Source organism: Martes martes, assembly GCF_963455335.1.
Source record: "Martes martes genome assembly, chromosome: 1".
Taxonomy (NCBI): Eukaryota; Metazoa; Chordata; class Mammalia; order Carnivora; family Mustelidae; genus Martes; species Martes martes.
In genome coordinates, this window is record NC_137888.1 from 179,249,606 (window position 1) to 179,264,991 (window position 15,386).

At 42.7% G+C, this 15,386-nt stretch overlaps 1 protein-coding gene across 4 annotated transcripts in view; it reads left to right on the forward strand.

The window, feature by feature from the left end:
- Positions 1–15,386, forward strand: part of FOXP1 (forkhead box P1) — a 578,496-nt gene that overhangs the window by 339,276 nt on the left and 223,834 nt on the right. For all 4 annotated transcript variants that reach the window (XM_080822733.1, XM_080822734.1, XM_080822735.1 and 1 more), the window contains one exon: positions 10,240–10,427. In XM_080822733.1, the coding sequence (XP_080678859.1) occupies positions 10,251–10,427 (177 nt within the window). In that variant the 5' untranslated portion in view covers positions 10,240–10,250. Of the gene's footprint in view, positions 1–10,239; positions 10,428–15,386 lie in introns of those variants that run through there.

A 15,386-nucleotide genomic window follows, 5' to 3' on the forward strand; every position in this document is an offset into this window, starting at 1 on the left:
GGAAGTAAAAAGGCATTGACTGAGCTCTGTTTGCTTCATCTGGGGGTGACCTCTTCTTTCTTAAAGGGGGCCATCACTTTATTATTATTACTACTATTATTATTATTATTTCCGAGTAACATTGTCAGTAAAGAGTTAACCGGATTTCACTTGATTTGCTCTGGCTTATATGATGATGAGTAATGCGAGGTTGGTAACAGCAAATTGTTGTTTATAAGCAAACATGGCATTGTGCAAACAAGCAGGCCTGGTCTCCAACTGGTTTGATTTCATGGTGGTCAGCAGCTGATCTGTGTTACATACAACCTTTCTGCCTCTCTAAATGTCAGAAGAATGACTGTTTGTTTATCTTGCCTTCTTTGCAGCTGTTTACTCTGTAATGCATTTACCTCGACCTTGATTCCCGAAGAGTGGCCCCTTTCTCCTCCCTACCCCTGTTTACACTAGTCCTGCCCCTGGTGTCACCTATGAAATCTGTTGATTATTCCACCTGGTTAATGTTAAATTGCTCTTGTAAGATGATGTGTTTGTTCATAAACACAAATGCTGGGCCCCTTGTTTACTGTACCCATGGCAGCAATCGTTATTAAACAAATATTGCTTTGTTTGCGGGGTGCGAGCAGCAGTTTATCCTGCAAGGTCTGTTTAAAAAACACACACACATTTAAAAAAAAAAAAAACTTAAATACTAGAATTTTGATAAAGAAAGAAAAAGGGGAACTTGTCCCTGGAATGTGGTTGAAACAGACTTAGGTTTGCTTTTCTTATCTTTTGCTTGGATGAAGGGGCTGGAGAGATTAGCAAGTTGTTTGGTTTTTCTAAGAGATTTCCTTAGTGTAATGATATCTATGCAGTTGTTTGCTTTTTTCAGAAGGGAGAGAGCTCTCCTGAAAGGCCACTAGCTTAGCAATAGAACATCAGATGGCTAGAAAACTCTTTGTGGAGCAAACAAGGACTTAGAAGGTGTAAGAGAAAAAGTCTAGTGCTATGAACAAGGCAGTCACCTTCAAAAGGTACAACCCTTGGATTTTATGTTATTGTGTGTGTGTATTCTGTGTTGTTTTGTGTGCTCCCTATGATTCTGTGTGATGGGGGTACTCGCTCAAGTTTGAAAAGGGAAGATTAACTTTGAGTTTAATGTATTGTGAATCGATTCTCTGTGATACGTACGGAGACATCCTAAGTGGGAAGAGACCATATAGTGAATATACGTGATATGCTTTTACAAGCTCGTGTTTTCATTCTTACCCGGTATTCTCACCTGTCTCATTTTAAAATGAGTTTTCTGCATTGTATCCTTTCTAGTTAAGGAAAGGAGACATTGTGTCTCTTTGTTCAGTTTGATGTGTGTGACTCTCGTCCCTTGGTCACCTCACCGGGAGTCACAGTAGATAAGACCAAACATTAGCCTGTCCTTTGTCATGTTTTGCAAACAGCAGAGAAAACAGCTTACATCATCTTTGTTTTTTGTTTTTTTTTAATTATTGTTTGTTGCTGTTTCTGAATTTGTGTTGTGTTTCAATACTGGGCAGGGCCTGCTAGCATTTGCTGTAAATTACAAGGATAAAATACAGACTGGGGTGAGGGTAGAAGCGGGGGTCATGACCTTCAACAAATTGTGGTCTTTTATATCAAGAGAAAAGCCGGTTAATCTGTCTGTAAGGGCAACTTTTGGTGGGGGGGTGGGAGTGGGATACATGTATGCATACTGAAGTTTTTGAAGGATAAAATTAAATAATTGTCCCTTGGACACAATGGAGACGTGCCAGCACAGACTGCTGATAGCCTGCATTCACTGAGCTGCCATGATGCTCTGAACATATTGTTCGCTTTGGCCACTAGAGCGGTTAGGGGCTGGAGGCAAAAGCCGGAGGTACGTGAAGTGTGTCATCATGCACGGCAGCCACTAATTGATGTTAGGAACCTGGCCCCATATATATGAAACTCTGTAATATATGGAAATGGAAAAAAAAAAAAAATTCTGACCTGGTTGTCGGTCACTTTATTCTCCCGGGCTCTGTGTGACAGTTCAGTTGTTTGAATGTTCAAATGATTCAGGTTTGGCAGGCCTTGTTAATTCGCCAACTTAAACTCTGTTGTGTTCTGTAAAAAATGCATTTTAATTCAGCTCCCTAGAACCCCCGGCCCAGTCATACCCTGAGCTGCAGAGGCTTCCGTGTAGCAAAGCAAACAGCCTAGCCCAGGATTGGCAAGCTCCTTTTTGGTCTCTGTTTAATTATTTGAGCTCGTCTGGATGAATATGCCAGGGAGTGGCTATGCATTCTCCTTTGTACTTCTGTTTCCTAGAGCAGCTTCCTTCCGAGTTCCGTGGTTTGCCCACAGTGGCTACGATTACAGCGCTTAAACTCTTGTCTGCGGGGAGGCAAGGAAAACAAGACGGACAGTAGCCGAAATTCTGAAAATACAGACATTTGTAACTTTTAAGGGGTGGGTGTTTTTACTGGCGCCTACTGATGACTTCCGAAGACCACGGAAGTTTGCTAAGGCAGGCTGTTAGCGCGAGACACGCACATTTCCTCTGAACAACCTTGCTGCCTTGGTGTTGGAATTCGGGACTTCTTCCTCTCTGGAAATGTAAATTCTCTTGTCTTTACAATGAAAGCCTGGTAGAGAAGGGAAACCATGTTTTTATTAGGAACATTATTTTATTACCACCCTGTTCCTCTAACTGTTGTGAGTCATGTGTTACAGGGAAAATTAAACATCCGGCTCTGTACCTTTTTCCATTCCAGCTGAACTGAGTAGTAACTGTGGACCGTGGATTTTGGTAGGATTTTTCACTGATTGATTATCTTTACATTTTCAGTGATTGGGACCATCCTACTTCCGTTATGGCGTAAAATGATTTAATAGCATACGTTAGTTTCTCAGTTTCAGAAATCCAAAATGATTGGTCCTTTCAAGTGAAGTACAGGATATAGAGTATTTTAAAGGTAGGACCATCAAGGTGGTGGGCAGCAGAAGCCCTTGATCTCATTGGATTGGGAGTTTGGACTGGGACTTTTCTGTCATTTAATCATTTAGCTAAAAATTCAGCAGTTAGGGATAAGTTCCTACTACAGCAGTCCTCCTATAGCCACGGTTTTGCTTTGTGGATTCCATTACCCGTGGGTTGGGAAGCAGATGATCTTCCTTCCAAAGTATTGTCAGAAGGCCTGTGTCGTTCACCTCACTCAAGCTCATCAGTAAGACATTTTGTCATCTCACATCATCTCACAAAGCAGAAAGGTGACTATAGTACAATAAGACATTGTAAGAGAGGGCTAGAGATCACATTCACGTAACTTCCTCTTACACTAGATCATAATAATTATTCTAGTTTATCATATTATATCTAGTTATTATATATGTATACATATATATGTCTCTCTCTCTCTCTCTCTATATATATATATATATATAAAAAATAATTATATCTAGTTTATCCCAGGGTCCTGGGATCCAGTCCCACATCTGTCTCCTTGCTCAGCTGGGAGCCTGCCTCTCCCTCTGCCTGTAGTTCCCTCTGCTTGTGCTCTCTCTCAAAACAAACAAACAAACAAAAACAAAAACATAGTGTTTGTAGGATTCAGTAGTGTCTGCAATTTCAGGCATCCACTGGGGGTCTGGGAACATATTCCCTGTGAATAAGAGGAGTCACTGTATGTGCAAGGTGTGCCTAAAAGTAAAGTTCAAAATAAAGGTTTTTTTTGTTTTGTTTTGTTTTGGGGTTTTTTTTTGGGGGGGGGGGGTTGGCTTTTTTCAATTGTTACTAAAGAAATGGAGTTAGAGAGGCCAGGAAGGAGATCATTTTACTCTGAGTGCCTCTTTGTCCGTTTACTTCATAAACAGAGGTACCTTTAGGTTGATTGATAAACACAAACTAGTTCTTAGTTCTTTTTTCTCCTCCTTTGAACTCTAAAGGTAAGAGAGCTACCATATGACATTATTAACAACAAACCTAATTATCCTCCAGACTTCTCCCCAACTGAGGACTCTGCTTCACAGAGCACCCAAAGCTGTAGGTTCTCCCCCTCAGGCTGTCTGAGGTGTATCCAGGATGTCCTCGCCTCTACCCCTTCCTTTCCAGCCCCAAGCCCTGCATTTCCTGCAGGAGTAGCTCCCTGAGGACACATGTACCACGGCTTTCCAGGAGGGGCTTTCCAGGAGGGGTGCTCCGAGACCTGGTTCTGTCTCTACTGAGAGGCCCACCCCGACACTTCCATGATATCCTCGACCTCTGCTGACCTCAGATTTGGGAAGATTCCAGTTTTGCCCTTCTCTCCCATATGGCTGTGTAAACAGCCTCTAAGAACAAACGAACAAATAAACAAACATATTTTTGACTATTTCATTGCTCCTCAACTTTTTCTTCCTAAGTGCTAAATGGAATTCCAGATTTTTAAAGATAGATCTAGATATCTCCAGTGCACGATAAAGTTGATAATACATAAATCATTTTTAACAACAGGTAATATGCATAATTTATGGTGTTACAGTGCTATCTTTTTGATATTTATGATGGATAATGCTCAGTTTTTGCCCTCATATTACTGCTTTAAATTATACCACAAGAAAATTAATGAGAAAGTAGATTTATGGGTTTCATTTGTTTGTCAATTCGGAAATTAATTGGGTGTTAATTTTAGCCGTCCCTCATCAGACCAGGACTTCAGTCTGTGTGCATTACTTTGCATTCATTGTAGCTTACCTCCCATTTACTGTGGGTCACTAGCTTTGCATACATTAAAATAGCCCTCCGGCTCATTCCCTTGATTACTTTTTGAACTGCCATGCATTAGAAAATTTACGCCTTTCTGTTATAATTATGAATATTTGGTATTGGAAGATGGCGCTTTCGTAACTCAGCACACCGACTTCTCTTCCTACACTTGGCCCTTGGATGGTCTTTCCATGGAATGGGACCCCTGCCATCGGGGGCGGTGGATAGGCAGACAGTGGTGTCTGATCACAACTTGTGGGAGTGATCTCAGATGTGAAAACACTCAGCTGGCGTTACTTTGTTTTTCTTGTTGCTTTCTCCCCCCACCTTTGAGAGTATGCCTTGGAATCTCCACCCAGTGGCAGAGATTCTGCATCTTGGGGACCCTTCCTTCCTGCCCTGGCTTCAGCTGCTCCCTTAACCCCTCAGTTTCACTTGTAATCCCTCCAGCAGCCCCTCCTCTGGTCTCTGCCACCTAGTGCATCTTGCCAGGTGAACGGCGAGCACTGGCAAAGCGTGTGCCATGTGCTAGGAAATGCCAAGTCTCCATAGTCAAAGCCGGCCTTACTTTGGGGATGCTTTCTGCGCTTGAGTTCCTATTTTGAATGGGAGGAACTCCTGCAAGAAGATGGAGAGCAAGGCACTGGGTTCGTGTCCTGGGCCACCCTGCTGTTTGCCTGCCAGCAGGGAGGAATCCCCTTAGTTACACTGTGCTCCTTTGAACTCCTTGATGTGTATTATGTTGCCAGGTCGACCTTTTGCACATTTAAAGGGAAATCGTTCATTTATCTGATGAAACCCAGAAATAAATGTATGCTTTATATCTTAATACACACAAGTTTTTCTTCTTTCCTGAATCACATGAACATGATCAGTGTGGACTTTGAATCATCATGAGGTGACACGAGTCCTTCTTTGGAACTAGAGCTAGCCTGACTCCCACCTTTATTTTTGTCCTGTCTGTAAACTCTGCACAGAGTCTAACTGATGATGAAGTAAGCATGCCTCTTGCTCAGTAATTCCACAATACAGAAATTCACATGATCACCCCATTCTTAGAGTTGCTGTCTTCTTCTTTCCCTCCTCGTCATCCTCTGTCCCTCCCTTCCCTGTGTTCTTCCTTTCTTCTTTCCTTTTACCCCCATCCCACCCCCACCCCCACCCCCCCACTCCAAGAGCTTCTGTTATCTCTTCAAAATACCTCCCATTTCCTTCTTTCCTGGTGCTGGATGTACAATGAGAAAACGATCTTCACTTTGGGCTGGGGGAGGACCATGTCATCACTGTCATCATTTTCCTACAAGTGATTTCACCATTAACTTCTCTTCTCTTCTCCCCATAGAAGTAGAAATATATTTTACAAAACTATGTTTAGTTTAATTTACACATCCTTTCATGAACAGACCAAGTTCTTTAAGGGCATTTATTCTGCTTCATATAAATAATTGATCAGCCAAGTTAATTTACTTCTGCCTGACTTGGTCAACCTTAATTAACTGCCCTGGAATCAAGACTGAACTTTTTTGTTAGCTTAAAATCTTTCACAAGCATGATAACAAGGGCTTTATTTTCCTTAAATTTTCAGCATCAACACTGTAACCAAGGAAATAATCATAATAATAAAGCACTGCTTTAATTTACTATAAATACATTGGCCTGGACATTATGAATTTTCCAGAATACTTCCAGGGTATGCTCTGTTGGCAGCGACAATAAATAAGCAGGCTAAACCCAGTTCTTATCCTTTTCTACAAGTTCCTTCAGCACAAAAATCGATCTTCGGAAATCAGTAGCTCTGTCACGCTTCCAAACAAGACCAGGAGTGGACCATTTTGGCTTCCTTCAGCTTTCTGACATCCACGTGATTACAGCCTCGGTCTTCGCAGGGGTGTGTTGAACGGGTCATATGTGACTTAAACAGAACCGGTTCATTCAGAGAAGACACGCAGGAAACCAGAGGAAGATTTGTGTTTATTTCTGGAGAGCTTGTTAGTGGGGAGGGCTGCTCGCGTCCTCCAGAAGCCATGCCTTCGTATCCACACACTCTGGCTGATGGCGTATTGTTTCTTGCTCTCGATTTGCCGTGGAGCAGAGCAGTTCCTTGGTTGTAAGGAGTCCCAGAGGGAAGTGGAGGTTATACAAACTGAGTATCTATGACAGGCTCCCGCTAAGAAAAGAAGGTACAGTGTTCGATGTCAGAAAATGCACATGCCTCTCGAATACACTGACCTGCTCTCAGATGATTCTCAAATTGTAAAACTCAATAGAGAAAGACAAATAGAGGTGTTTGCTAAAGAATGCGGACACTTTCATCTTCGTATTTTAGATGCTTTTGTTTGTCTACCTGCCACCTTGGTACTGTCTTTCCTCGAATTACTTAGTTTTCTTTTCATTCATTTACTAATGGACCACCTTGCCCAGGATTTTGCAAACGGGAAATTCTCCCTCATTCATAGAATGGACAGGTTCATGTCTGAAACAGGCAAGGATTATGGCTGTATCTATTCCTTAACCTACGGAGTTTTGGTTTTCTTATCTGTAAAATGGGATAAATTTCACCTGCCTCCTCTCTTTGATGGACTTGTTATGAGTTTGAAAAGTACCTCAGAGAGCCTTGTAGTTTGTGAAGTGTTGTACAGACATAAAGCCTTATTAAATGGCTTGGAACATTCCATAGAAAGAAATATTGCCAGCCCAGATATTGTTAGAAATGTTCTTAGACATCGACACTCCTAATTTTTCACATGTGCTTTTCAAAAAGCTGTTTTCTCCTGATTGGTGTGGGAGATTATGGGAAATTTTAAATCTTGCAACCTACATACTACTGTTAGCACTTGACTAATTAAGGACATCCTCAGACCAAAATAAGCCTTTATGCAATTTCGGTCCCAATGCCTGCACTCTCACAGACCCGATTTGCAAGCCAAGCTGCTTGGCGAGATGCCTGCAGAACTTCTCCTGGAGGACTTGGCAGTCTTCTTGGAACTGCGTAGAGCAAAACCTTATCAAATTGTGGATTGGAGATCGTCCCTACTCCACCCACCACCACGGTGTCAAACCCAGGAAACAGAAGCAGGGCCAGTCTCTTGGACACCTGTTCTGAGGTCAGGCATCCCAATGGTCGCAGGCGGGGAAAAGCAGCATTCTTTCCTATAGCTCCGAGGACAGGATATGTGGCTACCTAGGCCCCCTTCTGAGAGCAGGTAAAGATCTCATGTGCAAGCCATGTTTTTATCTTTTGGGGGTCCGTTCGCTGATGTGAGTAGGCTTTCCAGAAAGTTTAAAAAAAGAAAAGTGTTTTTGTTTTCTCTTTAGGTGTGCTTGTGACATACCTAAGAATTGAGTGCGTTTCCATGTTAACTATGCTAGGACAACCATTCTCTCCCTCAAATACCTAAACACTGCCCTTTGCTTCATTTCTGTACGAATGGGCGGGTTTGTGAAACAGAAACATTGGGGGAAAAAGCCCCCTCAATTTCACAAATTAATTCCTTTTTGGCAACAAACAAGGTACTTGTATTGCCTGGTTGTTCTTAGAGAAGGTTTTAGTTGTATTTTTGATAGGTTTTATACTCTGTAGACAGTAAGGATATAAAGGCAGTTTTTAAAGGATTCTAATTACCGGAAAGTCTGATTTCAAGAAAAGCGCGTGAATCAGCTGTTGCTTCTGAGTTTGTTTTCCACCTGTCAACAACAACAAAAAATGCCATTCTTAATCCCCTTCAGAATTGGATTAACTTTAAACGTAAGTCTTCTGGGTTTATAAAGTTTGTACTTAAGTTGGATCATCAGGGCACTGAAAGGAAAGGAAGAAAGATGTGAATTTTTCTGCTTTTAATTTTCCATTAGGCTTTTGTGGAACTCAGTAGAAAAGGGACTTGAACCAACTTCCAGCAAGAGGGCAGCCTCCTCTAAAGATGTCCCAAGTGTTTCAGTTTCCCTGTTGTCACATATTGCAAGGGGCGGGGGGGGGGGGGGGGCGCGGATCCATAATGCAGATTGCACATGTCTTTCCACGATGCACGAGTATTTGTTACTAGTTTTCAGCCCTTTGATCTGAGATCGGTGTTTCACGTTAAAGTTTTAATATTCAGACATTTCTCAGCTTTGATATTGGAACTGTCAGGTCCTTTAGTGACTATTGCTTTTCCTGTTCAAAGTCCTCGTCTGTGAATTTAGAGTATGACCCTGCCATTACACTGTTTGCTCCCTACTACACCTCAGCTGTAAGAAAACACATGGTTAAGAACGTTGATATCCGGCTGAACTTGTTCAAATCCTGATTGCACCACTACTAATGATTTATGCTGGGCAAATTAAAATGGTCCTCATGGGGGCCTAGTTTTCTCATCTGCATACTGGAGATACCAGTGGCATTCAGAACTAAACTGGGGAATATATGTAAATCACCTGCTGGTGGGCTTGGTACAGCACTGGTAACACTTGGTATTAGTAAATATGATCTATCTTTTGTCATAATCAGATGCATTTACTGAGAGCTGAATTGTGGGTAATGGTTTTGTACCTAGAAGGTAGCTGGGCAGAACATGAAATATATTTGCATGTATGTAGGTGATATCCTCTGGCTGCACATTCTGCACTGTACATACAGATGTACGTACATACATACTAACAAACACATACACATACATGTTTTTTGTTAGACACTTCATACTTTTGCATTCAGACCTTTTCTTTGGTCTGCCTAAGGCTGGATTTTTCTCCAAAATAAATATAAGATGTCCCAGACCTTTCAGGCCTTAAACCAAACTAGAGGTTAGTAATTCAGCATGAGAAAGTCCCCTAACTTTGAATACGCTCTCTTAGGACAGTTTTAACCATAGGACAAAGATCAGAGTCTGAATTTTTTCAGCTCCTGAAAAGTGGCGGGGGGTGGGGAGGGAGGGGATTTTTTTTTTTCTTTCTCTCTAAATGTGGCTGATCTCATTGGAATCACCAGTTTTGAAGACTTCTCAGTACCGGAATGATTTGGGGGAGTACGAATCTTTAAATGCTCTTGTCTTTTTGACTGTGAGGGTGTTTGGCTCAAATAATCTCAGGGCCCTCCTGGTGGTGTGTGTCCTGTCTTGACAGAGTGGGGCTGGAGACCTTCGCTCTAGGAGTGTACCACCCCAACGCAGAGCCCGCACACACTGAAATTTAATGTTACACCTAATATGCCACACACGACAACTTACTCCTTTTTGAGAAAAACATCCAGATAGCCACAGATATTTAACCATAAATCCTGAGTTCCTCCGAAAGTATTTTTCTCCAAGGGGAAACAGCTTGTTGAAAGGACCACTATGAACTCTTGAAGCTGGCCCGACCCCTCCGTCCTCAGACACTAAGGGACTAGCCCACGACCCAGGGCCAAGAGTGTGTGAAAGAAAAGGACAACTGTTCACAGAGTCTGGCAACACGCAAGGCAGGGCCCTTCTCCTTCTGTCCAACAACTGTTTTAACAGCTGCTTTTCTCTCTCTCCCCTGCTCCCTCCTGAAAATCCCTCTATCAGGTTTTTGAGTCATGATGCAAGAATCTGGGACTGAGACAAAAAGTAACGGTTCAGCCATCCAGAACGGGTCGAGCGGCGGCAACCACTTGCTCCAGTGCGGGAGTCTTCGCGAAGGACGGTCCAACGGGGAGACGCCGGCCGCGGACGCGGGGGCCGCCGAGCTCGTGCACGTGCAGCAGCAGCAGCAGGTACCGTGGCCGCCGGGCTGAGCGGGATGCAGGGGGACTGCAGGCCGGCGCTCCCGCTCGCCCTCCGTACTCGCCCCCCTGCGAGTGTTGGAGGCTCACGTGGCGGGCTGGCCGCCTGTCAGCAGCATCCAGCGCGGGGCGGTGGCCCTCGGAGACTAAGTGTTCAAGCCCTCAGGAGCCGAGAGTCTTGGAAGCTACTCCCCCTGCCCCCGCCCTCTGTCTTGGGGAGCAGTTGTTAAAGATGAGCTTGAGCGCACCTCTTCCCAGGCCCCACCGTGGCAGCCTGAAGCTGAACTATTTGGGATAAAATGAATTGCAGAAATGGTTCCCTATGCTTGAGTTAAAAAGTCATACTAATAAACGGGCTTACTGAGACTGGTGAAGAACGACACAAAAGGAGGGATGGTGGGTAAGGATGGAAGAGGGAGTGGAAGCAAACAGTGGAAACAAACGGGCAGGAGTGGGTATATATACAGCAGGCATAGCATCGACAGCACAGGCTTAAGTGTAAGCAGTGGCCTCCTGCGGCCTGGAGGAACTCCGGGGTGTGGACCACCGGCCTATGTGTCTTGTGTACATACGGCAGCTGGTATGGGGCTAAGTCCTCTTAACATTTTACATCAGTTCTTACTGGTGGTTCCCCCAAATGCATGTAAATTGGGACATATTCATTTTCCTTACGTTCTCCATAGTCGTGTCAGTGGGTACCTGTGAGTGACGGATTAAATATTTCCAAATGGTAAAGGTGACCCAGAAAATGGTGTTATGTGGCCCAAATTTTGAGGGAAATTCAGATAAGTAAATAGCACCCGCTTGAAGACAGCACTGTTTTCCAGCCTCTCTTGGAATCAGGAAATAGGATTTGTTTTTATTAAATGATAATGGGTGGGGTTTGTTCCATTTTGGTCTTGGATTCATCTACTCAGTACATAGTTGTGGTGCCCTTGCAAAAAGGTGAGAAAGAACGCTGCATCTTCGGGCCTTTCTGGAAAAAAAAAAAAAAATTAGAAATCTTTGGGGGATGAGGAGGAGGCAGGCGAGCCTTTTCTCAAACCATTTTCTTGGAAAGCGTATCGGGGAAGGAAAGGAAATCCCTTTTTGTATGAGGGTTATAGCCTTTGACAGGCTCTGAGGATGTTTCATTTTTTCCTTGCTAAGAAGTTTTTAAAATATGAAGAATCGTTACATTGTTAGTCTGTTAAAAGGTAGTGGAACCTGCTGGGGGAAAGCTATGACAGAAAGAAAAGGAAACTAGCAGACATGCTCAGGTCTCACCACCAGCACTTCATCTATGTGACGTGACCTCTGTCCCTGGTTGTCCAGAACCTTTTGTGCCTGCACCTTGAGTACCCCATCAGCTGGAATTTATGACGTATGTTGTGTGGGAGGTCGTGCACTTAAATGAGTGCCAATGGCAGAATTCTAACCACTGAGGTAGTTAGCAAAACATATCCTCAGATGGTAGGATAGTATCCGTGTGTGTGCATGCATCGTTCATGTGGCGTTCTCGAGTACTTACGGTTCTGTTGAGAGAGCTGCTGGGATCTTGGAGTGCTGTGTTCTGTGTCCTTACCCTACAGAGGCCAAGAGCCACCAGTTCTTGAGCAGTTGAGGTGTGGTGCTCTTGACCTATGGGGTGGGAACCCCACATGCTTAGTATTTAGGGTACATTAATTAAATAAATGGGAAATTCACTTCTTTAGAGTTTTATATGAAGAACTGAAAAATCATTTACCATCTTAAAGTAGTAAGTCAGCCAAAATCTTTATGTATGTACCACACACACACACACACACACACACACCCCTACACCAATATCAGCAACAACACATTGGCCTCATAGAAGACAGTTAGGAAAGTGCACGTTAACAGCATCTTCCTTAAAAAGCATTGGTAACAAAATTAGTTAGCCACATCTCCCCTCTTTATCTTGGCTGTGACCACTTTGGAAAACATGGTCTTATGTGTCATGGATATCAGTACCTTTTGTTGTACTTTGAAACTCATTTGAAATACTTTTTATAACAAGTTTGTTTTTATTTGCTATTGATATGATTTAGGAAGAGAGAGTGTACTTGGATTTATCATTGCGGTGAAAACCTCACATATTGTGCTTGGTAGCCCTTTTTGATCTTTTAAAACAAAATACTGACAACTGTTTGCCTCTCCACGTGTATGATGAGGCTCCTCACAGGTTGTTGGAGGACAAGTAAATCTCTACATGGATTGGGGGGGGGGGTGGGGAACTAAGGGATTGAAAAAGTTTGCGGGACTAGAGTTTCCTTCTAGACCGAAAACAGCAACAAGTCAGCGCTTTGGAGAAATGTGAGGGTCAACGTGATGGACTTGGGTTGTTTTCGTCATTTTTATTCTACAGGTTTTTACTTGAAGTGAGAATACCAGCAGTGAGAAAATCACAGCCATGCTGAATTCATTACTGCGGTAGTCACACAAAACCACGGATAAAATTTCAATAACTGCAGGCCACAGTTGAGTAAACAGTTGCACTGAAATTTAATTCCTGTTGACTTTTCCCCCATTCCTCGCCAGGGGCACATTCTGATTCTGTAGTACAAAGACAACAGGGGTTACAGCTTTGATTAATGTAGGACAGTGGAAGAGAATTAGAACTGTAAAATATGTTAGAAGTCCATGGAACAAAAAGATGTGGCTTAAAAGGGCTTGGTATAAAAATGAGTTAATTATGCCATGTGTAACACTGAATGTTATAGGATTTTCTAGTTGCACCAGTGCCATCGTTGACAATATAGGGAGAATTTTTGCCTAGTGCCAGGACTTTTAAAATAAATGCAAGCCTTTCCATGTTTGATTCTTATTACCAAAGATAATTATAAATGATAGCAAGTGCCCTTTCAGAATGGAGAGCTTTCACAAAGATTAGCTGTGGAATGAGTGACTTCTATGCTGGAACTGGTCTATAGGTTGGCTAAATTAGGTCTAAGAAGAATTGTTTAAAAAGAAAAAAAAAAAAGAATTACATGGGTGACAGCCTAGAAAAATCAGGAGAATCTGGCTTTTCCATCTTCTCTTGAAAAACCAGAAGATCTGGTAACCCTAGACCAATATTCCCATGAGGGCAACAGTTGTTAGGGGATGGATTGCTCGTGAAGTCAAGGAGCCCGCCGCCCTCCAGGCTGCCCCAGCTCCCACCCAGCAGCATTGCTCATTTGTGGCCTTCTAGGCAGGGGGGTTGGTAGCTCTGCAAGATGCCATCATCACTCAGAAGCCATCACCAAAGGAGAGGTGCTGCCAGTAGCTTGGAGGAGCCCGCCAACACACTCCCCAACTGTCTTCCTTCCTCAAAACGAAATGTATTATCTCTGTAATGTTTCAAGCCTACTTCTATCTGGGCCATGAAACTATTATAACAATAGTTTCCTAATAAGATAATTTGATAGAGTTTCCGAACATTTCTTTTAGCCACTGGGTAATTCTTTACCCGATACCATAACTGCTTTTTATTTCCTATTATGCCTGCCCCATTTCTGGGTCTGTAAGTGTTCTGTACTGGATACGTACTACTCCATTACGAAACTCAGCAACAAATACTATTACCAGTTACTGAAGTTTTTTTTTTTTTTTTTTTTTCCTTAAGAAAGGATTTTAAAATGTCCAGAGCAATTTCATAAACTGTGTGGATTAATGCATTTTAAAAGTCTTGAATTTTAGAAAGCAGAATTTTATTTCCATATTGCTGCAAATGAGAGCTTTTTCAGATAAGCATATTACATAGAGCATAATGTTTAGAAGTTTCTCCATATACAGCATATGCTGTCAGGTCAATTAACAGAATGCATACTAGAAAATGTTTATTCAATAAAAATGAATAGCTGTTAAATAAAACAGCTATTTCTTAACAACATTCCATTTAATGATGGGTTTTTTTTTTTGGGTACCACCTGGCAGTTTTATTGTCTGCAAATCAGGATAGAGAGAGCTTTGGTTGCTGTGGTTTTGAGGTATGGCTATTGTTTTATATGAGGAGGGCAGTGTGGAGGTAGTCTGTGAGAAAGACATTAAAAAAAAAAGATATACTACATACGGGATTTAAATATGGATTATTTAGAGAGTGTGGATAAGTGACGTATTTGTTTCATTCGTTGACATTGGTTCTTTGACATTTGGTTTAAGGTGTTGGACCTTTTGGCCCGAAAGATACCTACCCACCATCAACACGTGTCTATATACATGTTTCCTGTTGATAATGTAAAAGAAAGAGAGGAAAACATTGAATGAGTCCTAAAGAGTTAAGAGAGGTAGGAAGGACAAGTAGCTTCTGAAACATCATGAGAGGGAAGAAGAGGGATTCATTGGGTTGCATTTTGCCAATGAGCTGTTAAAGGAGGTGAGAGATGAGTCCCTGCCCAGGACCAGAGAAGCTCAGAGAGACAGGAGGAGTGGGAGGGGGGTCGAGAAGGAACTCTGGCTGTGTATGTTCACAGAGGACGTAGACAATACACTATCAGAAGGGCCCAGGAGAATCACGGGTCTATATCCTGGAATCTCCTGATACGAGTCACCAAAGGATAATGACCAGAGTGTAAACCTGTTAGCATAAACCCATACGCAAAAATTAAAGATGCTTCTCTTCAATTTCAAAATGGCGGAACGAATGTCCTCATTTTGTTCTTGTTACCAAAATGACTAGTGGCTATCGAGCAAAAGAGGGAGGTTGTCCTGCCAACACTTCCAGCTTGAAGTGCCCCTATAAAAAACAACATGTGGGAGAAATCGCTGTCGCGTTTGGATGGGCAGTAAGCTCCGACGAAAGAGACCGCCCCTGTGTGCTTCTCATTCATACTCCTATTCCTTTGTAGGAACCACGTTACTGTTATTGCGGACAATACAGAAGGAGACCCAAGTGATTAAGTGTGGATTAGTACAAAGACCAGGTAGCAATGCCCAGTTCGGCCTCACCATTCTTCTCTTTGCCAAAGG